The sequence below is a fragment of the Mauremys mutica genome, chromosome 1, assembly GCF_020497125.1.
Source record: "Mauremys mutica isolate MM-2020 ecotype Southern chromosome 1, ASM2049712v1, whole genome shotgun sequence".
Classification (NCBI taxonomy): Eukaryota; Metazoa; Chordata; order Testudines; family Geoemydidae; genus Mauremys; species Mauremys mutica.
This window is the reverse complement of record NC_059072.1, coordinates 114115674-114141152: the sequence shown is the minus strand read 5'-3', so window position 1 is coordinate 114141152 and position 25479 is coordinate 114115674. Positions and strand designations below refer to the sequence as shown.

The following is a 25479-nucleotide window of genomic DNA, read 5'->3' as shown; positions in this document are numbered from 1 at the left end:
TGTCTTGCTTCCAGTTACTGCTGCTGTTAATGTCTGCTGTTTCTATTCCAGGCTGAGCTTAGGAAAGAGGACACCTGTCTCAGTGTCAGAGCTCAGGTTACAAGCAGTACAGCACAGTTAACTACTTAGAATCGGAAGAGTCTACATTCCCTCCTTTCTTTAGAACCATACTGTTTACATTTAACATGACATTTAAACAATAACCATTTAAATACATAATTCCTAAACTTTAGGTTAAAAGTAGACTACCTTCACCCAATATCAGTTAGTAAATTTTTGAGCCTGTGCTGGCACCCAGCATCTAACTATATCTTCCTTTAATTCCACTCATAATTTTTTAGATATTTGAGAGGATTTTGTTTTGATCGGTTCCCTTTTGTTTCTGGTACATACAGTCTACATTTTGGAACTCTACATAAGCTTCCAAGCCTCCTTCCACTGGTTTGACTATGGAGAGTTATATCTCTGGTTCAACAAATGCTTTTACAAAGGAAGAATTCCATATGAGATTTTCTTTCTGTCCATTTTTTTTAAAGCTACTTAATTCCCATGTTTTTCCAGCAAACAATAAGGCTTTAATGCAATGGTTGAAGAATAGTTAGTTCTGGCGTTCTTGATCCAATGCAACTTGGTTGGTCTCAAGAATTCTAGCTCTAACTTGCTGTGGCGCTGACAGCTGACAGCTAGCCAGCTAAGGTCACACCTTCAAGGAAGTGTTAAATGTACCAAGTCACTTGTTAGAACAGAACAAAAGGGGATGTTATTGCATTACCTGTACTTGGCATGTGCCCAGTAATTACAATTGCTTTAAATGCATGAGAGCTAGTGAAATGATGATGTTTTTGTCTTCACCTGTTTCGTGTGATTGCTATCTTTGTTCTTAATTAACTTTAATATGTGTTGGGATAAGAGTTTACTTGATGTCACATTGTTCAGGAAAACTAATTGTCTGGATGTCTGTAACTAAACGTGTTATAGAATCATAGAACTGGAAGGGACCTCGAGAGGTCATCTAGTCCAGTCCCCTGATCTCAAAGCAGAACTAAGTATACCTATCCAACCTGATCTTAAAAATCCCCAATGATGGAGATTCCACAACCTCCCTAGGCAATTTATTCCAGTGCTTAACCACTCTGACAGGAAGTTTTTCCTAATGTACAACCTAAACCTTGCTCCAATTTAAGCCCATTGCTGTTTGTCCTATCCTTAGAGGTTAAGAAGAACAATTTTTCTCCCTCCTCCGTAACAACCTTTTATGTACTTGAAAACTGTTATCATGTCCCCCCTCAGTCATCTGTTCTCCAAACCACACAAAAACATTTTCACTCTTCCCTCATAGGTCATGTTTTCTAGACTTTTAATCATTTTTTGTTGCTCTTCTCTAGACTTTCTCCAATTCATCCACATCTTTCCTGAAATGTGGCACCCAGAACTGGACACAATACTTCAGTTGAGGCCTAATCAGCGCAGAGTAGAGTGGAAGAATTACTTCTCGTGTCTTGCTTACAGCACTCCTGCTCATACATCCCAGAATCATGTTTGGTTTCTTTGCAACAGCGTTAGACTGTTGACTCATATTTAGCTTGTGATCCACTATGCCCCCAGATCCCTTTCCGCAGTACTCCTTCCTAAGCAGTCATTTCCCATTTTGTATGTATGCAACTGATTGTTCCTTCCTAAGCGGAGTACTTTGCATTAGTCCTTATTGAATTTCATCCTATTTACTTCAGACCATTTCTCCAGTTTGTCTGGATCATTTTGAATTTTAATCCTATCCTCCAAAGCACTTGCAACCCTTCCCAGCTTGGTATCATCCACGTGTACTCTCTATGCCATTATCTAAATCATTGATGAAGATATTGAACAGAACCGGACCCAGAACCGATCCCTACGGGACCCCACTCGTTATACCCTTCCAGCATGACTGTGAACCACTAATAACTACTCTCTGGGAACGATTTTCCAACCAGTTATGCACCCATCTTATAGTAGCTCCGTCTAGGTTGTATTTCCCTAGTTTGTTTATGAGAAGGTCATGCAAGACAGTATCAAAAGCCTTACTAAAGTCAAGATATATCACATCTACCGCTTCCCCCCATCCACAAGGCTTGTTATTCTGTCAAAGAAAGCTATCAGGTTGGTTTGCCATGATTTGATCTTGACAAATCCATGCTGACTGTTATTTATCACTTTATTATCTTCTAGATGTTTGCAAATTGATTGTTTAATTATTTGCTCCATTATCTTTCTGGGTACAGAAGTTAAGCTGACTGGTCTGTAATTCCCTGGGTTGTCCTTATTTCCCTTTTTATAGATGGGCACTATATTTGCCCTTTTCTAGTATCCTTCAGTATACAGCAGACAATCATTTCAAGCCCGTTTTCCCTGGATTGCCCTGGCAGACGCCACAGCGTGGAAACCATGGAGCCTGTTTTGCCTTTTGTGACTGTCACCGTATGTGTACTAGATGCCGCTGACAGAGGCGGTTCAGCAGCGCTACACAGCAGCATGCTTTTGCTTTTGCATGACAGCAGAGATGGTTACCAGCCATATTGTACCATCTACCACACCATAAATTGGTAATAAGATGGGCATGGTTAGCAGTCCTTTTGCACTGCACCATTTGCTGCTGTCATAAGTGCCCCTGGCTGCTCTTAGCCAGGGGCGCAAAAGCCAAAATTGGGAATGACTCCCTGAGTCAATCCCTCCTTTTTGGTATCTAAAAATAGAATCAGTCCTGCCTAGAATATGGGCAAGTGTACTAGAGAACCACTGTATCAGAGAACCAGAGAGCACAGCTGCTCTGTGTCAGATCCTGCATAGATTATGAGCTGTATGCTATTCACAGGGGGTGCTCCTGCAACAACCCCACCTGTTCATTCCATTCTTCCCCAGCCTTCCTGGGCTACCATAGCATTGTCCCCCCACTTGTGTGATGAAGTAATAAAGAATGCAGGAATAAGACACAGTGACTTGTTAGTGAGAAATGAGTGGAAGGCAGCCTCCAGTTGCTATGATAGTCCAGATAGGACATTAAGGAGTGTGGAGGAGAGGAGCCCAGCATCCTGCTGCTAGTCCAGGGGCAATTGAATCTTTTCTTTACACATGAAGGGTTGGGGGCTGATGAAGCTCAGCCCCCTGTTGCGATGATGACGATGGTTATCAGCCATATTGTACCATCTACCAGGAAAAATTAGGGCCAGGCGCCCTTGATCGACCTAACGGATGGTAGTCTGCATGGTTACCAGTCCTTTTGCACTGCCCCATGTGTCAATAGGCTGATGATGAGGACGGGTACCAGTCATTTTGTACCATCAGCCACCCATGGCGGGGGGGGGAGCAAGGATGTTGGTGTTGAGTGCTGCACCATCGCGTCTATCTGCAGCATTCAGTAAAGATAGGGTGACATGTAAAAGAGTCAAGAGAGGATTGTTTTCCCTTTCACTTCTGGGGGTGGTTGGGGGGCTGCGTAAATTGCCGAGCTATGCCCTGACCCACCGCGGACACTGTTTTTGACCCTAGAAGCATTTGGAGCTCAGCCAAGAATGCAAATCCTTTTCGGAGACTGCAGGAACTGTGGGATACCTTGCGTCCTCAGTCCCCCCTCCCTCCATGAGCGTCCATTTGATTCTTTGGCTTTCCGTTACGCTCGTCACGCAGCAGCGTGCTGAGTCTCTGCTATGCCGTCTGTCTGGAGATTTTTTAAAAATACTTTGGACCAGGCGTAACATTACAGTAATTCCCCTAATTACATGCAGGAGTCTCCGAGCGAGATCACCCTGAGGACGGTCACTGAAGGAGATAGAGAGCGCATGCTGCGTGAAAGCCAGCACAAACCAGGGCCCTACGCAGCCGTGCTCGGGGAGGCAATGCTCCCTGAGTACCTCATGAAAGCCTGGCGCGGAAAAGTGTGCTACCACGGAGCACCCAGTAAGGCAGCTCTCCCCAGGAACCTCCTGCGGAGGCTTTTCGATTACCTCCAGGAGAGCTTCGTGGAGATCTCCCAGGAGGATTTCTGTTCTATCCCCATATATAGAGAGACCTCCTTTTCACATACTTCAGATTCCTGTTATATTAAGAATAAAAGTTTACATGGTTAAAGCACTTACCGACTGCTCCTTCCCCTGATTCAGGATCCGGGTTAATGGCCGGGGAGGGTTGGTAGGGGATCTCCGTGACGGTAATGAAGAGATCCTGGCTGTCGGGGAAACCAGCGTTGTAAGCGCTGTCGCCTGCCTCGTCCTCCAGAAACTCTTCTTCATCTTCCCCGTCCGCGAACATTGCCGAGGAACTGGCCGTCGACACTGTCCCATCGTCAGAGTCCATGGTCACTGGTGGGGCAGTGGTGGCAGGCTCCGTAGCGTCCATTTGCCGCTTTGTTTTTTTGGTAGTCTTGTCTGGGGTCCTTGATTTTCACGCGGCGCTGCGTTGCATCCCGGCTGTATCCTCTGTCTCTCATGGCTTTGGAGACCTTCTCGTAGGTCTTTGCATTCCGTTATTTGGAGCGCAGCTCCGAAAGCACAGACTCCTCGCCCCTCACTCCAATCAGATCCAAAAGTTCCCGGTCAGTCTATGCTGGGTCCCTCTTTCTATTCAGAGATTACATGAACTCCTCTGCTGGAGAGCTCTGCATCGCTGCCGGTGCTGCTGAGCTCGCCCCGATGTCCAACCAGGAAATGAGATTCTAACTGTCCAGACAGGAAAAGGAATTCAAATTTTCCCGGGACTTTTCCTGTGTGGCTGGTCAGAGCATCCGAGCTCGGACTGCTGTCCAGAGCGTCAACAGAGTGGTGCAGTGTGGGATAGCTCCCGGAGCTAGTAAGTTCGATTTGCATCCACACCTAGCCTAATTCGAGATAGCCATGTCGAATTTAGCGCTACTCCCCTCGTCGGGGTGGAGTACCGAATTCGAACTAAAGAGCCCTCTAGGTCGAACTAAATGGCTTCCTGGTGTGGACGGGTGCACGGTTAATTCGAATTAACGCTGCTAAATTCGAATTAAAGTGCTAGTGTAGACCAGGCCTTAGACTTGCTTCCCAAGGGATTTTACCTACCAACTCCCTGAGTTTGTTAAAGTTGGCCTTCTTGAAATCCATTGTCTTTATTGTGTTGTTCTCCCTCCTACCATTCCTTAGAATCATGAATTCTACCATTTCATGATCACTTTCACCCAAGTTGCCTTCCACTTTCAAATTCTCAACCAGTTACTCCCTATTTGTCAAAATCAAATCTAAAACAGTCTCCCCCCAGTAGGTTTTTCCACCTTCTGAAATAAAAAATTGTCTCCAATGCATTCCAAGAACTTGTTGGATAATCTGTGCCCTGCTGTGTTATTTTCCCAACAGATGTCTGGGTAGTTTAAGTCCCCCATCACCACCAAGTCCTGTGCTTTGGATGATTTTGTTAGTTGTTTAAAAAAAGCTTCATCCACCTTTTCTTCCTGGTTTGGTGGTCTGTAGTAGACCCCTACCATGACATCACCCTTGTTTTTACCCCTTTTATCCTTATCCAGAGACTTTCAACAAGTCTGTCTCTTATTTCTATCTCAATCTCAGTCCAAGTGTATACATTTTAATATATAAGGCAACACCTCCTCCCTTTTCATGTCTCTGTAATTGGATGCCCCATCAACCATGATTGAAGCCTTAGAACTTTAGATGACAAGGTTGTTAACTTCAAAGCATGGGTCATTGTCTAGGACAATGGGAGATCCGCAAACATTGTCTGTGCTGAGTCAACAAAACAAGAGCCCGTGCTGTGCTAGGAACACCTGCCAAACTATTTTGGGCTTATCTTCTGTGGGCAGACTCTATAAAATACTGGATCCTGGAAATGATCCTTTAGATCTCAGATCTATTTCAGTGCTGTCAGAGGGTGTCCCAGATACAAAGTAGAGGTCCCCAAAGCCATTTTGGGCAGTCCTGAGACATTTATGGAGAACTAAGCAGAAACCCATCTCTGCTATCATTTTGGACTTACAATCTTTGACTCGCCTGTTTATGTACATTACTTGCTTTAACCTTTCAATAACTCTCATTTCTTTTTCTTAACCAATTTCTTTAGTAAACTAAAAATTTATTAGCTATCAGTGTTGGTTTTGGTGTGTGATCCAAAGCATCCATTGACCTGGGGTAAGTGACCGATCCCTTGGGGTTGGAAGAACCTAATGTGTGGTGATTTCAGTTTTAATAACCTTTCAGCATAAAGTCCAGTTTGTCTGGGTGGTTAAAAAGGACCTGGAGAGCTTAAGGGGATTGTCTGTGGCTCCATGGTTGGACTAATACATAGTTCAGGAGTGCATGTTTATTACTGGTTTGATGCAGTGGCGGATTAACAGATCTGGTGCCCCTAGGCCCTCAAAAAATTGCCAGCCCACGCCAGCTCACCTCTGCTCCCCCGCTGCAAGCCTGGGAGGGAGGGGGGAGATGTGGCGTGCTCAGGGGATGGCGGGGGTGGAGTGATGGTGAGCTGGGGCAGGGAGCGGTTCCCTGTCCCCCCCCACCACCAAGAGTTACTCCCTGCGCCCGCTGGCCCCAGATCACCTCCACTATCCCCCGAGCGTGCCACTACTCGCTTCTCCCTCCCTCTCTCCCAGCGCTTTTGCGCGGCAAGCCTGGGAGGGAGGGGGGAGAGAGAAGGGGCGTTACGGTGCACTCGGGAGATGGCAGTGGTGGAGCGGAGGTGAGCTGGGGCGGGAAGCGGTTCCTGGCCCCCCCGGGTTACTCCCCATGCTCGTGGGCCCCAGCTCACCTCTGCTCTGCCTCCTCTGAGTGCCGCTACTCGCTTCTCCCTCCCTCCCAGCACTTTCGCGTGGCAAGCCTGGGAGGGAGTTGGAAGGAGGGAAGCACGGTGCGCCTCGGGGAGGAAGCGGGCCGGGGATTTGGGGAAGGGATGGAATTGGGGAGGGGGTGCGAGCAAATTTGCCACCCCTGCAAATTTGCCACCCTAGGCCTAGGCCTTGTTGGCCTACGCGATAGTACGCCGCTGATTTGATGAAATCTAATTACAGAATATACCAGCAGTGTGGGGTGTCTGCCCTGTTTTCTGACAGTCTGACCTGCAGGGCCGGCTTTAGGAGGTGCGGGTCCCAATTGGAACATTTTCGGCGGGGCCCCGGCAGGGATGTTTAAAAAAAATGTAAAAAAATGGGAGTGCAGGGCTAGCTGGAGACAGGGGCTGGCTGTGGGCAGGCCAGGGGGTGCAGGGCTGGTGCAGGCAGGGGGTGCAGGAGGGGCTGGCTGTGGGCAGAGGCTGGTGCAGGCAGAGCAGGGGGTGCGGGGCTGGCTGGAGACGGGCTGGCTGCAGGCAGGGGGTGCAGGAGGGGCTGGCTGCGGGCAGGGGCTGGCTGTGGGCAGGGCAGGGGGTGCGGGGCTGGCTGCAGACAGGAGCTGGTGCAGTCAGGGCAGGGGGTGCAGCAGGGGCTGGCTGCAGGCAGGGGCTGGTGCAGGCAGGGCAGGGGGTGCAGCAGGGGCTGGCTGCAGGCAGGGGCTGGTGCAGGCAGGGCAGGGGGTGCAGCAGGGGCTGGCTGCGGGCAGGGGGTGCGGGTACAGGCGGTACAGCCCACCCTGTACAGTAAGTTCCCCCTCCTCCTCCTCCCTCCCCCACCAGGGTAGCGGCAGCAGCCCGGGGCTCGGGGGCTATTTAAAGGGCCCGTGGCTCCCCTGCTTCTACTGCCCCGGCCCTTTAAATAGCTGCGGGAGCCCTGGGGAAGCGGCAGGGCTCCCACAGCTATTTAAAGGACAGGGGTGGCAGAGGCAGCTGGAGCCCCCCGCTACCCCAGAACTCTGGGGGCTATTAAAAGGGCCCAGGGCTCCCCTGCTTCTACCGCCGCCCCGCAAGGCCACCCAGAGGTGGGGGCAAGTGGGGCAATTTGCCCCAGGCCCCGGATCCCACAGGGGCCCCCACGAGAATACAGTATTCTATGGTATTGCAACTTTTTTTATGGAAGGGACCTGCAAAATTGCTTTGCCCCAGGCCCCCTGAATCCTCTGGGCGGCCCTGACACCCCGGCCCTTAAAATAGCTGAGGGAGCCCTGGGGAAGCGGCGGGGCTCTGGTGGCTATTTAAAGGACCAGGACAGCAGAGGCAGCTCGAGCCCCCCCACTACCCCAGGGCTCTGGGGGCTATTTAAAGGGTCTGGGGCTCCCTTGCTTCTTCTGCCCCGGCCCTTTAAATAGCTGAGGGAGCCCTGGGGAAGCAGCAGGGCTCCCGCTGCTATTTAAAGGGCTGGGGCGGTAGAAGCAACGGGAGCCCCGGACTTTTTAAATAGCCCCCAGAGCCCCGCAGCCCTACCCCAGGGCTCCAGCAGTGGGGCTCTGGTGGCAATTTAAAGGGCCTGGGGCTCCAGCCCCTGCTGGGAGCCCCAGGCCCTTTAAATTGCCCCCTGGGGAAGCCAGGCCACCCCAGTGCAGCGCACCGGCTCTTCTGGTACCCCATACCGGGGCTTGGGCACGGGGCCCGATTCAGGGGAATCGGGTGAATTGGCCTAAAGCCGGCCCTGCTGACCTGAGATTGGCTCTCTCAGTTGCAGTTATATACCAGGTACTATGACAGTTGTCATCTGTGATTAATGTATTCTTGGTCTCAACATTTCCACTGTTGTTTCTTTTGTAGTCTCTTTCTTGTTCAATACAGTCTGTTCTGTTAAAACTGTTGAGACTTCTGCTATTTTGGTATGGAATCTCCTAACAAAGGGTAGCTCTGCTGGGTTTTTCTCAATGATCGTATAGGATGTATTATGATATGCCAAAAAATGTGAGAATTCATGTTTTCTATCCTTTTTTAAGCACTATTCTAAGTACTTTGCAAAGTGTTCTATTTTGACATTCACCCTTCCCATTGGCTTGCAAAATACTATTATCCAGTAACAAATACCAAAATTCCTTGGACAAAAATTGGGAATCATTGTCACTGAAAAAGAGTTTAGATATCTCATATGTTTCCACTATGTTCTCAAGGCTATTAAGAATGGTGATGGTGTAACCTTTTTACTATGGACACTTCCTGCCACTGTGAACAATAATCAACAAGAACCAACAAATGGCCCACCGTGGCAACAGGGTATTAATGATATTTCTGTACCGGATATAAGTTTTGGCCTTGGTCAAAGGCCCAGTAATTGACAGGATGGACATGCAGCAGACCTGGGTTCTGCTTCTGTGTCTACACCTGGCCATCAACATTCTCCAGTGTGGTTTCATCCACACAGCACTGGTAGCTCTTCGTGTCCTAATTTTCAATGTCTGTTTGTAAAGATCTTTGGGCACCACTATACAAGTTCACTTTAATGACTCCTTAATGTGTCTAAGGTGGATAATGTCTGGATCTCTTTCAGAAGCTGCTTCTACCCCTTAAGAAGGAAAAATGTGGGAAACAACAGTGTAAACTATAAAACAGACATATTCTGCTGCCGAATTACAAATCTTATATGCTCTAGGGGATAGCCTTGATAATGCATCAGCTGCACGGATGCATATACTTTGTTGGAATAAAATTTTGAATCAATATTGTAACAGCCTTAATTCCCATCTGTCACTTCTGGCAAGGATTTTGATTTTGGTGGAATATAATCTTGAGTGATTTACTATGTCTAATAAAACCAAATTCAGTCTCATAGAGACATATTTGTCCACAGAGCCACACAACAGCTAAAACCTTTTTCTCTGTTTGGGAGTATCAGAACTCTGAATTTGAAAGTACCTTTTAAGTACTGTCCTCCTGATCTTGGCCCAATATAGCCCCTAAACCTACTGAACTTTCACTTTACTTTTGGTTGCAGGATTGTAATATGCTAGCATGATGGCACTGGTAAACTACATCTTTATCTCATGAAAGCTTATACTTCTCTGTTGTCCCAGATGCATACCATTCTCTTGTAGATCAATCATCAGGGCAAGTCTACATTACAAGGTTAAGTTGAGCTAAGTTACGCAACTCTAGCTACGTGAATAACATAGCTGGAGTCGACGAACCTTAGGTCAATTTATAGCAGTGTCTGCACCACACTGGGTCGATGGAAGAAACTCTCCCTTCAACTTACCTTATGCTTCTCATTCCAGTGGAGTACCGGAGTCGATGGGAGAGCAATCAGCAGTCAATTTAGCAGGTCTTCACTACACCCATTAAATCAACCCCTGGTGGATCGATCGCCACAGCGTCAATCCCCAGTAAGTGGAGATAAGCCCTGAATCAGGGATGGGCAACTGGTGTCCCGGTGGCTACATCAAGCTTTTCAGCTTATTATATTTGGCCTACTAACCAGGGCATGAAATCCTCTTCCTCATTCAGTGCACTGAAGGATAGAACTGCTCTGGGGATGAATCAGGGTTGTATAGTAAAGGACACTTTGTCTATAGGACCCTTCCTCGTTTGTTGCAGGAGTTGGAAGGTCTGTAGTGAATGAGACAAGGAACTGCAGGAAGAGAAAAGACAGTCTCATGATTAAGGCAGTTGAATGCTGCCCTGGGGAATTGGATTATATCTCTGCTCCAAAGTTCCTATGTGACTCTGAGCAAGTCACTTAAACCATTTACAGGTGGCCACTAACTGTGTGTTCCTCATTTTCAAGGTGCCCAGCTTGATATCCTGAGGTCTGATTTGCAGATGTGCTGAGCATTCAAAGCTACAACTGAAGTCAGTGGGAGCTGTGCTTTGAACATAGAAAGGTCTGTATAATAAGTCCTCTGAAGAATCAGGTCCTGTTAATCTAAAACTGGGCGGAAACTTTTGGCCTAATCACTCTGAGCCTCAGTTTCCTATCTGTAAAATGGGGATGATGCCATCCCTTCAGCTCACACAGTTGTGAAAATAATGTAATTTAATATGTGTGAAGCACTCTGATACTACAATGATAAGTGCATAAGGAAAGCCCATGAAGAAATGAATAATTCTGTCATAAGAACAGGGTTTAAATATTGTGAAGTAAATATGGCCAGGAGCCACACATTAAAAAATTAGGAGAAAACAAAATATCAAATAGCTGCTCAATAAGTGAGCACTGTCCGTCCTGTGCACTGAATGAGGCAGAGGTCCGGTGGGAAAAATAGGATGCGATCATGTAATTAAAGACAATATCATAATGCATATGCAGAAGGGGATGAATTAAGGTAGCACAGACCATCTTAATTATGGCATTTCTTAACTTCTGAGTGGTTGACTTTACAACCTTAATGTTCTTAACGTTTTTGTGCATGATTTCTAAAAATATATCCTGAAGCCTCTCACTATTAATCTCGCTCTACATCTCTGTTCCCTATCAGTTGTTCATGAGGGAAGTGGCAATGTCTTGTTTAAAAACTGGTTATTTATTTAATAGTTGTTTATTTACTATGCCAACTTTTTCAGATAATCTGCTTAGGTTAGAGAAGTGTGACTTTCCCTTTGTAAAAGCCATCTTGGTTTGACTCCATCAGGTTAAACAGCTTCTGTTATTTTGCATATAAGTGATCATGAATGAAGACTAGTGTCATAGATGTATTTTTTTAATGTTAATAATAACGAGCACATGAACATTTAAAAATTCTGGGCATGATTCTTGTTTATATTAAGGCTACTTTATATGCTCTAGTGTGATAAGGGATCCAAAAGGAAGGGTAAATCTAACTTTAAGGCCCTATACAGCACAAAGACAGTATAAAGGGAACTTAATATAAAGGAGCAATCAGACCTTTTGTCATTTGCAAAAGCCCTGTCTGAGGCATTTACACAGTTTTCAGAAAGCTGTAACAGGGAGTCCTACATCAAATGTTTGAAAGAGCAGGAAATAGTCTGAGTGGTCTCATAGCATTGTAAACTAGGAAGGCTTTATTGACTTATCTTCCAACTAATTTGAACCTATGGCTAAGCATTGCTGCTCAGTAACATTGGTTCCTGCAATAGCAATCCTGTCTTTTCAAAGTCTCACTGCCACAACCGTATATAGCATTTAAAAGCAAATATTACAAATAAAACTTGTCAAATCATGATATTGGAGATGCATGAGTGAATCCTTAGATGAATAAATTATAGTAAATATTACATTATAATACAGTGGGACTCGGCTCAAAAAGAAACTTTCTCCCAGGGTGCAATGGCAGGATATCTAAGGTTTGTTGTCTTCCTAGGAATTATGACTTAGGAGGAGGTGGACATATCTCATATGATCATTGTCCCGTGATTTGAGGGGTAGGAAAGAGCATTCTTGGAACATGGACCTCATAATATTCAGTCTATGGGAACTGTTGTGTGTATAAAACAAACAAGAAGGAGACACATGCAGTAAAAAGACACAAAGACAATCCTGCATGCAGCAAGGGGCAAAGTGTATTTAAAATTCCTCCCCGTCATTTTCTTCTCCAAATGAGTTGGTTCCCACTTCCTCGTAGTCCTTCTCCAGTGCAGACAAGTCCTCTCGGGCCTCTGCAAACTCCCCTTCCTCCATGCCTTCACCAACATACCAGTGCACAAATGCCCTCTTGGCATACATCAGATCAAACTTGTGGTCCAGCCTTGCCCAGGCCTCAGCGATGGCTGTGGTGTTGCTTAGCATGCAGACGGCACGTTCCACTTTGGCCAGGTCTCCTCCGGGTGTTATTGTGGGAGGCTGGTAATTGATTCCAACCTGGTAATAAGAACAAGAAAGAGAGAGGGAAAAGAGTGAGGGAGAAAAGAGGATCCAGAGAGACAACAAAAGTCAAATAAACATGGCGGAAAAGTCAGAGTAGCCTCATACGTGGTTGGAAAGAGAGGGGTTAGGGGGCTGAAACCACAGTATTAAATTACCATAATGGCAAAAAACATCTATGTTGCCCTTTTTGGATTATTCATTTCTCAGCTATAACCCATGAGAACAAGGGAGAGCAACCAAAACTGGATAGGAGATCAGGGAGCACAGAGACTGCTTAAGAGGCTGTGGAAGTAGGATATGTAAATAGGACATGTTCATTCTCCAAAGGAGTAACTGAAGATTATACATACACACACACACACACACACACACACACACACACACTTCTAAGCATTCCCTTTTCTCACAAATGGAAAACGTTCAAGAGTTGAAATCACAATTTGGGCTGGACTACTTGACAATGTCCCTTTAATATACAGTGCCAGTGTGTCTTTGTCCCTCTTACCTTGAAGCCTGTTGGACACCAGTCCACAAACTGGATAGTTCTCTTGGTCTTGATGGCAGCAATAGCTACATTGACATCTTTGGGGACCACGTCACCGCGGTACAACATGCAGCAGGCCATGTATTTTCCATGACGGGGATCACACTTCACCATCTGGTTGTTGGGTTCAAAGCAGGAACTGGTGATTTCCGCCACTGACAGCTGCTCGTGGTAGGCTCTCTCAGAGGAGATGATGGGTGCATATGTCACCAAGGGGAAGTGGATGCGAGGGTAGGGCACCAGGTTGGTCTGAAACTCTGTCAGATCCACATTGAGGGCACCATCGAAGCGCAGAGAGGCAGTGATTGATGAGACTATCTGGCTGATGAGACGATTAAGGTTGGTGTAAGTGGGGCGCTCAATGTCCAGGTTGCGACGGCAGATGTCATAGATGGCCTCATTGTCCACCATGAAGGCGCAGTCTGAATGCTCCAGGGTAGTGTGAGTGGTCAGGATGGAGTTGTACGGCTCCACTACTGCAGTGGAGACTTGAGGGGCTGGGTAGATGGCAAACTCCAGTTTGGACTTCTTGCCATAATCCAGGGAGAGGCGTTCCATCAACAAGGAGGTAAAGCCAGAGCCAGTGCCCCCACCAAAGCTGTGGAAAATCAGGAATCCCTGTAGCCCAGAACAGGCATCAGTCTGAAAAGCCAAACAGAGAACAAAAGGAATCAGTCTAAATCTCTGAGACTTCCATGAGCGCATCCTGAGATTGAAGCTGGGACATCTGTATCCAAAACACAGGACAGAGATCAGCACAGGTCTTGCTGGGAAAAGACTCGATAACAACCTCTCACATAATGGTGTGGGCTCGATAGGTATCACTACTGGTTTGCTGTTACAGTGATAAATGTGAAGTATTTAAGCTGCAGGAACCTACATTTTAGGCTTCTGTCTGAGTCTTCCATCCATCTGGGAACTGACCTACAATACAATCCGTCTCTACTCTGAACCAATGACCCTATTGGGAGCAAAACAAGAGCTGCCAATTGACATATATGTCCCTTTAACCTACTCATGCCGCCAGCCCAGAATCTTGTTTCTGATGTACTATCACTTACCAGTTTACGGATACGATCTAATGCCAAGTCAATTCTGTCTTTGCCAATGGTATAGTGACCACGGGCATAGTTATTAGCTGCATCTTCCTTTCCAGTGATCAGCTGTTCTGGATGGAAAAGCTGACGGTAAGTGCCAGTCCGCACTTCATCTGTCCAAGAAAGAGAAACCATAAGAAGCCTCGAATGGACACACTCCAATTATGATGATTTTTGTTGAACACCCCAAATAGTTGTTAATTGGCAGTGCTGTTCATTGGCAGGCACGTGACATGGGAGACCAGGATGTTAGAAATATCCTTGAGTTTGTACAAAAATGAAGTTGTGTTACAGAGATGATGCTCTCTAAATTCTGAAGGGAGAAGTGAATGTTGCTTTATAAGCCAGTCTCTTTCTCTTAGCAGAGTTAGCCAATTTATGGAGAGACTTGTGCCTGGCCAGGAATGAAATCACCTGACCAGAGGGCAAGTCATCAGAAAAGAGAGGAGATTTGCAGAAAAAAGGGATGGGAAATTCTCAGAAAACACCTACCACCACCAGCAGCTTCTCATGTCTCCAATTTGAACAACACCCAAATGGCAAAGGAAAATATCACCACTAATAAGATCAGAGTTAGAGGATCTTATGAGGAGAGGTACACTTAGCAATGTTAACCTCCTGACTCAGCTGACAGCAAGGTGGGGCACTTATGGGAAAGTTTAGTCAGTGTTCTCCCCTTCTCTCATCAGTAGACTTAATCTCCTTTGAGAGATGAATGTTTATAACTGCCTGGCATTAAAAACCTGAAATAGGTTAGTTTTATCCCAGTGATGGGGTCATACTGAAATGCAAAGAAAGGACTGCTGGAGACAGCTAAACCCCAACCCTGACCCACATAGGAGTAGGAGCTTTTCCATTTTCCATTGTTAATTCTATACTGACCTACTACAGTTTGCTCCAAGTCTACCATAATAGCCCGTGGCACATGCTTTCCTGTGCCTGTCTCTCTGAAAAATGTGGCAAAGGAATCATCATCGTTGACCTTGTTGGACTGATTCTTGAAGGTGCCATCTGGCTGAATGCCATGTTCCAGACAGAAAAGTTCCCAGCATGCATTGCCAATCTGAACTCCAGCCTGACCAACGTGAACAGAGATGCACTCACGCTGTAGGGGGAACAGAGCACAAGTCAGAAGAATTAATACACATCAACCCTTCTCCCTCCTGATAGTCACATATGTGTGTCATAGCTGCATTCAGAAATCCCAAACCAACTTCTGGTTTGGAGTCTCCAATCTCGCATACCCAACATGGACCCATGGAAATCGGCCTAGCCTCTGTTCTCTGCCTGTAGTAGAAGTTCCAACTCTTATTTACAAATAGGATGGTGAATGTATTTTTCTGCAGAGCTACACAAGGACATAAATAGCAAATCACAAAGAAAAATGGAGATTTTCAGGCACTCACACACATACCTGTGTACACCAAATACATGTCCTCATGTATACGCATATATATACGCACACAAACATGCATACACTGTGACAGATTCCAAATGAACAGCATGTGCAAGGTCCATTTATTTTTATTCTTGGCTGGGACCTGACACAGCATGCAGCATTTTCCAACTATATATAACTCAACAGGGTTGAGGTGTCCTCTGAGCCCTTAGCCCTCAACTGGGAGACTGGACTGGAGGATGCTTTCATCAGTGCCCAGCTCAAGGAGTTGTTGACTCAGCCTCATTCCCTTGACACTTAAGATCTTTCACATGTGAAACTAATCTCCTGAGAGCTCATACTCACACACTTACAGGTGTGCACCCTGCACGTTTAGACATGGCTGTACAGTCAGTGTCATTGAAGCATATTTTGAGCAAGCACATATATATATTTAACTAATTTCCAAAGTGGTTATTGCCATGTCAGCAAGGCACTATAATTACATAAAACTAAAACACACAACAAAAATAATTAAATGCTAAACAAAATAAATGTCTCTTGCCCCGAATATTGCACTATAGACCACCAAAGAGTATGAATTACAAAAAGCCCTTTGGGTGAGCACTGCTGCTGGATGAGGTATATTCAAACATCAGATATTTTAGCAAGCACTTCCTAGTCAGTCGTAGGGTATGTCTTCACTGCAGCAGGAACTTGCATTATCTACACTTGAATTACTGGAGTTAAACCAGCTCAAATGAGAGCAGCCACACTGTCAAACAACACTCAATCTCTTGTGTCCACGCTGATGCTCCACTCACTCGTATGGCATTAAAACTTCTGGGGGCTATCACATGGTTTTTTACAATGCTGCAAGCTGTGATGTAATGTGATTTCTTTCTCAGTTAATTATGATAGAACTTCTCTGTCCTGCTTGGGCACATGGCGGGAATTCAAGTGGCGCTAGCCTGGGTTCACACAGCAGAGCAGTCATGGATGAGTTGTGCTAACTCAAGCTTTCGGCTATACTCCCTGACAGACGAGCCAACCTGAGCTAAAAGTACAACCACACTCGAGTTATAACTCAAGTTAACTTTGCAGTGAAGACAAGCCATTAACTGCCCTTATATTATATAAGCTGAGAGGCACTCTTGGAAGATAAAAGCCTTGAACAGACTGGAAGTGGTCTCAGTGCAGCTCTCCTCTGAAATTCAGTCTGGAAAAATTTCTGTTTAAATTTGCTAATCTTACAAATGAAATGATTGAGGTGGTGGTGGGGTTTTTCCCCCCAACTGCCAGCCCTGAAAATTCAGCCTGAGATCTGATAATCAAGCTGGGTTCTTTCTTGTGCTGTGACAGCTGTGTGACATGCCTTCAAATTAAGCCTTATATACCCCTGTGCAACTCCACTAAATTCACTGGGGTATCAGTGAAAGCATAATTTGGTCTAAAAAAAGAATCTTTGTTACTTGTAATGCTGCACAGGAAAGGTAGAACCCAGCTTGTCTGTCAATTTCCATATTGAGTTTGCAGGACAGGCAATTAGAAGAAACATCTTTATATTTGTAAATTAAGCAAATTTGATATGAAACAACCAACATGAAGCTCATGCTGTCAGTTTTAGAATGACTCTCAGAGCAAAGCCACACTTAAGAGCCCAGCATTACTCTCTGGGACCAGAGGAAGGAGCAAACCCACTGTAGAACGATTATGCTAAGAGCCTGCAGTTCTACCTGAAGCAACAGTACCTCATCATCAGTGGCATCAGAATCTATTTACAGAGAGTTAATAGAATCTGTACGGACATCTTACTCTTGTTCATTACTAGAAGGAGACTGTCTCCCATCAATAGCAATCCAGTTCCAGATCTATAACCTGGTCTGACCCCAGACTGATACAGATCAAAGAATTCTGAGGTATATTGAATTGTAACACTACCTCTTTCTCAATTACCTTCCCCTTCATGTAGCAGAAATAGGAATACAGGGATTACCATACTGGATCAGACCAGTGGACCATCATTTAGCTTCTTGTCTAGCAGTGGCCTCTACTAACTACTCCAAAGGAAAGTGCAAGAGACCCTGCATAAGTCACTTATGGAATAACCTGCTCACAAGGAAAGTGTCTTCATATCCTTCATACTCATGGCTCCAGCATGGAGGGACAACTCACAAAGGACTATACAGGGTATGTTCAGTATATATCTAGGGCACTCCCAGCCCCCATTTATGGATTATGTCATCTTTCCCCCAGGACAGGCTGGCTATAGGTTTTTGAGGCTTGCACACCCAATAGTGTGGCACATTCTGGGCTCAGGATTTGTTTTTAAATTAAACATTAAACCAGAGATGATCCTTATTTCTAAGAAATCCATTCCAGCAAGACCTGGAGCCCAGACCTCTGAACTGAAAAGAAGTAAGGCTACCTACTGAGTTAACAGAAACTCGGGTTTTCTCCCATTGGTACAGTGGTCCGGTTGTAGTCTATAAGCAACAATTTGATGCCCAAAAGATGTGTATGTCTTCCACAGACTTCGTTTTTCTTGGAACCTTCCTATCTGAATGCTGACCTGGCTCAGTCATGCTCAGGTTATAAAACAAATGGAATCAGACTTGGCTGGATCAACACAACCATGTTCTCCTAAGAATTCTGTGTTACAAATGTGCTGAACGATTGTCAAGAAGAGTTTTTTTCTCATCCCTCTCCACAGCACAGAGATCCTGACCATTATACTTTGGAATGTGTTTCTGGAGTCAAAAACAAAAACATGCTGTGTATTCTCAAAGTTTTAAAGTACCATCTCAGCCTCCCTGATCATTAAAGATGCCAAAACCAGGGGTGGATTTGATTTTATAAAACCTTATTGACCATGTCTCAGGTTTTCAAGAACCAAACCCAAAGCTAGAAGTGAAGCCATGTTCTATTTTTATTTAAACACAAATAAGATTTTTTTTTGTTTTTCGTGAGTGAAAGATTCAGATGAGGTAGGATTTAATTCTGTTTTCTGGCCCATGTCTTCTCCTGCTGTTATAATGAGCATTGTGCTGTAAATACACCTCTACCCCGATATAACGCTGTCCTCAGGAGCCAAAAAATTTTACCGTGTTATAGGTGAAATCACGTTATATTGAACTTGCTTTGATCCGCCGGAGCACGCAGCCCCACCCTCACCCCTCCCCCGGAGCGCTGCTTTACCGTGTTATGTCCGAATTCATGTTATATCGGGTCACAGTATATCAGGGTAGAGGTGTAAGTTGAATATGCCAGCTCATTCATCAAAAAAGGAAAAACCTCTACCCAGTTCAGATGAAGACAAGAGCTGTTTTCTGGTAATCAACCTTCTTTCTATATCTTCTCACACAGCAGGGTGCTTGTTCTGGAGAGTTATTCATTTCATAATAGGACTTGTGCCTCATAAAGGCTGCAGATCTGCCTCCTTTTCCCCTAATCAGATCTTGTTCCTTTCCAGTGAATATCTTAACTCTACCTTTTGAATCAGCTCCCTGGGATGAGTCCCATGGCAGAGCAGATCTGCATGAAACCCTTTTCTTCGCTACACTTGCTGTAATTTGGAAATGCTCTGACTGACACAGGAGAAATGCAAAGAGAAGCAAGAGATTTGAAATGGGGGGTTTCAAAGTAAATGGCTTTAAAATAAGTTCATTGTTCCTCTAACAATGAAGAGAGTAGACCTTCCTCGGAGTCCAAGGCATAGTAAACTGATCTCTGTAGCATATTTAAATCCTGACCCTACTTCAAATTCGAACATTGAATTCCCTGTCTAACAGTCTGGGGTTCACATTTGCTCTTATTAACTGTATTTGCACTGCAGTACTAGAAGACCAGACTCTATACAGTTGGCAGACGTTTAGAGCACAGTCTGGTTTAGGCTTCATTTGTACTGAGGTAGAGTCTTATCTTCCAGGTAGCAGCTACCTTGTTGTTTTTCATATGTACTCACTACCAAAAGGCTGCACATGTTGTTAGATCCATCTAAGTAGATGGTGAAACTGTGTGTGTGGTGGGGGATGGATCTCCAGCAAAGCCCTGTACTAGGAGAGAATTTAAATATAATTGTAGGGTCCAAAATGAAAGGGAATTAATTGGAAATGTTTTCTTCCCATCATAGTCCTTCAGGAGGCCTATGGACAGAATATGCTATTGCTAATTGTAAGCATGAGCATTTCCATGGAATAATGGCTAATTCAATTGTGCTTATTGAAATGGGAGTGCTTCCATTTATTTCAGTAGGCTTTGAATCAGGTCTTTTGGCCATTTCTCTTTCAGACTACGTTTTGGAGGGGTTTCTACCCTTCTCACACTCAGACTGGGCGTGATTCTCATTTATACTAAACCCCTTTTACCCCACTGTGGCAAGGTAAAATGGCATTAAAGTGGGAATAAATGATGTTTACACCCACTTTAAGGCTGCTTTATACTGCCAGCACAGTGTAAAGGGATTTTAGTTTAGATGAGAATCAGAAGGATGAACGGGACATAAATGAGAAGTTAAGTTAAAAATAATCAGAAAAAAATAGTTTAATTATGTTCCTGAAATTATGACCTCTTTTACATTTCTTGTAGTTTTGTGTCGTTTCTAGATTCCTATTATGAGAACCATTCTATGCTACTAAAGTAAAGACACAGAATCATAAACAGCAGACACCAAATAGTTAAGAGGTGTAAGACCAAATTCCTCCTCTTTGTAATTCCACTGATGTAATGATGTTCCATCCAGGAGGAATTTGCCTCACTGTTTTTCCCAGCCTGTATTTGACACACTATAAATCTCGTGTGCTTTCTGTGATAAATAGCAAGAGTCTCGCCCTCGTCCTGTCAGTGAGGTCAGGGGTCTGTGACACAAACCACTGATGATCAGCAGGGGTATGATGTCATAACTAGGACTGTGGGCACCATTGAATGGGTGCTCACATCTTCTAATGTGATGTAAATGTTCAAAAGTGGCTAATGATTTTGGATGCCTCTACTGTTGGGGTTACAAACTGAGACCCTTTAATGAGCTTGATTTTTCTGTGGGTGAGTATTCAGCCCTTTCTGAGACTCAGGCTTTGGTGATGTCTCATGTTGAGGACCCAACATCACTAACCCCTTCTGAAAATGTAGACTGTACATGTCCATGAACTATTTCTCTGCACACTGAACTACCTCACCACTCTCCTGGAGTTCCCTCTGTGTTGCCAAAAATAACAATACAATTTAGAAGTATAATTTTTTTCCTTTAATCAGATGTAATTTTGTCAGTTTTAATCTATATGTATTTATTACCTTGGTATTGCTTGAAGTTATGGATTGAATAAAAAGTGACATGTACACATACCCTGTAAGAATCCAAATGTACTTAACATTGTCATTTTCTAGATTATAGGCATTTCATCATGTGTCATCTGGATATATTGAGGGTACAGTGTACTTTTAAAATTTTATTAAGTTAAAAAAAGTTCACGCCTCAGTTAAAAATGCGAACCTTGCCAGCATGTTTTTAAGTGTGTGTTGGAGGGAGAGGGGGCTGGAAGAGGAAGTAGTAGTCCCTCCCCAAATAATATCTGCCTCTTCATCCCCCTTGCGCGTGTGAGGGTTAGTGTCTCAAATCCAGCATTTCAGTTCTCCTGCTATGAGAGGGAGCAGACTAAAAAGCCCCCACCTAGTGCATCACAGGGTCTGGGGCCAGGAACATCCAAACCCTGTGCATGCCAGACTTGGTCCAATTATTGAAGCGTTGCAGAGGATTTAGTAAATTATTTAACAAGAATTATTCCAGGCCTGGAGGACACACCTTCCAGTGGCAACTTGATCATGGCCTCTAAGTGCCTACACAGGAAGAAGGTCTCTGGTACTAACCAGGGGACTCTTCAATCTAGCTGTCAAAAGTGTAACAAGATAAAATTGCTGGAACAAGCTAGGAACAAGCTAGGAAAATTCCATACTGGAAATAAGGCATAAGTTGTTAAATGAGGGTCATTAAACATTGGAACACCTTAGCAGAGGTGTAGTACATTCTCCCTCACTCTAAGTCTTTAAATCAAGGCTGGATATCTTTCTAAAAGGTTTACTCAAGGTGAATTACTAGGTCTCTGCAGACCTTATAGTCTATCAATCAAAGACATCAATCTCTGGTCCCATTCACCCCCTTCCTCCCCCATCCCAGATTCCAAACACTGAAGCAAAAAGCAACCACGATCCTCTCCCTCTCGCCCAGCTCCAGAGCAGGCAGTAGAGAGAATACAGTCTTGTGTCCTCACATTCCCAGAATACCTTGTTCCCTCCTCGAATGGGGAGTTGCTGCATTCGTCCTTACCATAGTGCCTCTAGGGGTGCTGACTTCCCTTTCGGATGAGGAGAAGCAGCAGCTTTGGATAGTGATGTTTCCACTGCTGTATCACTCTAAGCAGCTTGGTGGGAGGGAGCCCATGCCATGCATCCCACACCAGCTGGTGCCCTACAGCATCACAGTGCCAAGAGGAGGTCACAATCTCCCCAAGGCAACCCTCACTTTCCACCACCCCTTGCCTATTTGCATCACTGACCGCCTCACACACACACACAAGAGCACCTCCCTGTAACCAGATACACCCCAAATTCCATTCTCTCTCTCCAGGAATCCCACACACTTATCCCCCCTGTACCCTGCATTCATTCTTGACGAAATTTTCCTTCCAACTAATCCTTTATACCAGAGCTGGTTGGAAGATTTTCAGCTAAATATACTTCATCAGAATATGTTGTTTCATCAAAACTGAAACATTTCCTGGAAATGTATCCATTTCAACAATTTTTTCATCAGGAAGGATTCTGAGGTCCAGGGTGGAGAGAGAGAGAGAGACCTGAACTGGAAACCTGACCTTTTCAATCTGAAAATGGACATTTCAACACAATTCTGTTTCATGAAAACTTTTGAAAGGTTTTTGTTCTCATTCCAATTAAGAATGAAAACAAATTTTGAAACCCCAAAACTTTTTGCAAGTTTTGCCATTCTCTGGTCAGCTCTACTTTATACCTTTTTGATGGCAATCGGCCCAATCTACAGCCCATGTATCCCACAGTGTTTTAAAGGAACTAGATAAACATAAAATATTATTACTATTGAACTTTAACTGCAAGATAAAATAGTATTATTTTCACTTTATTCTATATCTTTAATAATATTCTGACCACAAGCACCATTAGAGAGGTGTTTTCAATTCATCTTCATTCTTTGAAATGCTTCTCTTCCTCAGAGCTGAAATGAGTAAAGAAGTGTCCACTAATTTGGATCTCTTGGGTGTCCAACTTGAGAAACAGGGACTGATTTTCAGACATAAGCATCCACAACTGCCAAGTCAGTGGCAGCTGAGAGTGCTCAGTATCTCTGAAAATCAGGCACTTAGTATCCAAAGTGGACACCCAAAATTAGTAGTCATTTTTGTAAATTGGTTCCTGACTGATTTGTTCTCTAAAATGGTTGTGTTGGTTGCAAAAAGTCAAGCTGATACATCAAGCAGCATGGCTGAAAAAAGACACAGAAGATATAGGTAAAAGGTATGGAATTCCTTCTTAGCACCTATGAATTACCAAGTTATTTGTAAAGCCTATAAATATATTCAGTTTTCCATCGTGTACAACTTTATCCTTGCTAGAACATTTGGAAAGGAACCCGCCTTCAGGAATGTTTTCTTTTACTGCAGAATCTGTAACCAAGCGAGAACTTCGCTGAGTTCTGTTGAAAACTAAAATGTTATTTAGGGTGACCAGATGTCCCGATTTTATAGGGACAGTCCCGATTTTTGGGTCTTTTTCTTATATAGGCTCCTATTACCCCCCATCCCCTGTCCTGATTTTTCACATTTGCTGTCTGGTCACCCTAATGTTATTTCTGGAGTGATCTTACTTTACTGGAGTTGATTTGTTTAAAAATCATCATTGGACAAGTGGGGCCAGATTCTGATCTCAATCACACCATTGTAAAGCCAGAGCAACTCCACTGAAGGCAATGGAGGTAATCCAGATTTGCAGCCGTGTAACCAAAATCAAAATCCGGCCAATCATGTTTTGATGCTTTTGCTGAATATCCCTGGAAAACTCAGACTCTCTGTTCTGCACTCAGGATCATGAGCTGTAGAATACCCATCAGTCATGAATAGGGCACCATGTCTGTCATGGAGGTTGCAGAAGTCATGGATTCTGTAACTTTCCGTGACTTCTGGAGCAGCCAGTGTGGCTGACCCGAGGGCTGCTAAAGCAGCTGGCTCCAGGGCCAGCTGCTCAAACAGCCCCAGGAATAGCCCAAGCAGCGGCCCCCGGGGCAGCCAGAGCAGCCACTGCTCCAGTGGCCCCCAGCAACGACCCCCAGCAGCAGTCCCTGGGGTGGCCAGAGCAGACTGTGCTCCAGCAGCTCCAGGCAGCTGGTGCCACTGCCGCCCCCCCCCCCCAGTAGCAGCCCCCTGGGGCACCCCCCACCCAACAGTGCCCCCCCCCAAGATTTAGTCAAGGGTATTTATAGTATAAATCATGGACTAGTCACGGGCCGTGAATTTTTGTTTATTGTCTGTGACCTGTCCATGACTTTTACTAAAAATACCGTGACTAAATCGTAGTCTTACTTATGACGCTAAAAGCATTGAAGCAGTACTTTTTTTTTTTTTTTTAAATCAGTGAAAGATAGGTTGATATCTGCACTGGATCTTAAAACTCTTTGTTCTATACACATGTTCTGTTTTTAAAGGATTCATTAATACTGGGATATTTTCTGGCTTTTGTATTGCAGGACTTAGGAAAACGGCTGATAAGTCTAAGCACCAACAAAAATATAAACTTTGTAGACTGTATGTTACAAAATCCATCATGAACTTTTTTTCTGGTTTATTTCCACTGCCCTCAATTGTGATTATCAAGTGAAAAACAAAGGCATCAAACCATGAAGTGAATTGGGTAATTTTGTAAATTTTTTCATGCTTGGGTGTGAACACTGAGTATCAATTAGCTTGAGTTTACCTTGTGATACTGCTACATTCATAGAAAACTACGAGTGTTACCTTCGGATGGCTCTAGAAAAGAGGGCATTAAAAACAGACACAGAAATGAGGCTCTTAAAGACTTCATGACACTTGTCAGAAGAATACCTTGGTATCTTGGGATATGATTGTCAGAGGGGCTGACCACCCACAGCAACTCTTTACTTCAGCTGGAAATCCGGGTGGTCACCACTTACAAAAAAGTCATGCCTCTGGTCAAATTGTGAGCTGGGAAACTATAGTCTTCCCATAAATGTCCCCCTTAGTTTCCCTTCAATTTAATGTATCTTTCATTTCTGTGCTTAACTCTTGCACTATTACTGCAAGAAATTTCAGTTGGTATTCTATTAACAGTGGAGTTAATTATGATTAATTTTTTGAGTTAATCGCATGAGTTAACTGACAGCCCCACGTGTTACTAACTTTAAATATAGTTAAAACTCATTAAGTGGTGACTACGCTGCACATAAAACAATCCGTTTGTAATTAAGCAAAATTATTAACTGTTATATCTAATTATTATAATTATAGTCAGGGCACTGTCAATTGCTGAGATGATTTTCCTGTTGTGTATCGGCCCGTTTTCACTGGCAACGTGGCTTGTGTAGTCGCAGCTACTCGCGCTGTCTCTACTAGCACATTACAGTGCTAAAACTTGCAGCGCTCAGGGGGGTGTTTTTTCAGACCCCGAGCGAGAAAGTTGCAGCGCTGTAAAGTGCCAAGTAGACAAGCCCAGCTATTCAATGAGTGCTAGGTACCTAAATACCTTTGAGGATCTGGGCCTATGTGACATCAGAGGTAACTGGAGGGGAATGATGGTGATTATTTAGCGTGTTGTAAATTCT

At 44.5% G+C, this 25479-nt stretch overlaps 2 protein-coding genes across 3 annotated transcripts in view; one reads left to right on the top strand and one right to left on the bottom strand.

Annotated features, from left to right (window-relative positions):
- The window catches only part of MICAL3 (microtubule associated monooxygenase, calponin and LIM domain containing 3), a 346852-nt gene that overhangs the window by 21496 nt on the left and 299877 nt on the right, over positions 1 to 25479 (top strand). Inside the window, exons 6-7 of the mRNA XM_044991795.1 lie at positions 10059 to 10166; positions 10568 to 10664. The gene's annotated coding sequence lies outside the window, so the exon portion shown is untranslated. The remainder of the gene's footprint in view (positions 1 to 10058; positions 10167 to 10567; positions 10665 to 25479) is intronic.
- LOC123352078 (tubulin alpha-8 chain-like) lies at positions 12264 to 22100 on the bottom strand. 2 transcript variants are annotated; one of them, XM_044991807.1, is made up of 5 exons: positions 21900 to 22093; positions 15128 to 15350; positions 14210 to 14358; positions 13110 to 13790; positions 12264 to 12598 (listed from the first exon to the last, which is right to left on the bottom strand). In XM_044991807.1, the coding sequence occupies exons 1-5, from the start codon at positions 21930 to 21932 to the stop codon at positions 12305 to 12307; spliced, it is 1380 nt and encodes a 459-aa protein (XP_044847742.1). In that variant the 5' UTR covers positions 21933 to 22093; the 3' UTR covers positions 12264 to 12304. The 2 variants fall into 2 exon arrangements, with proteins under 2 accessions (XP_044847742.1, XP_044847751.1); XM_044991816.1 differs by having other exon boundaries at positions 12269 to 12598; positions 21943 to 22100.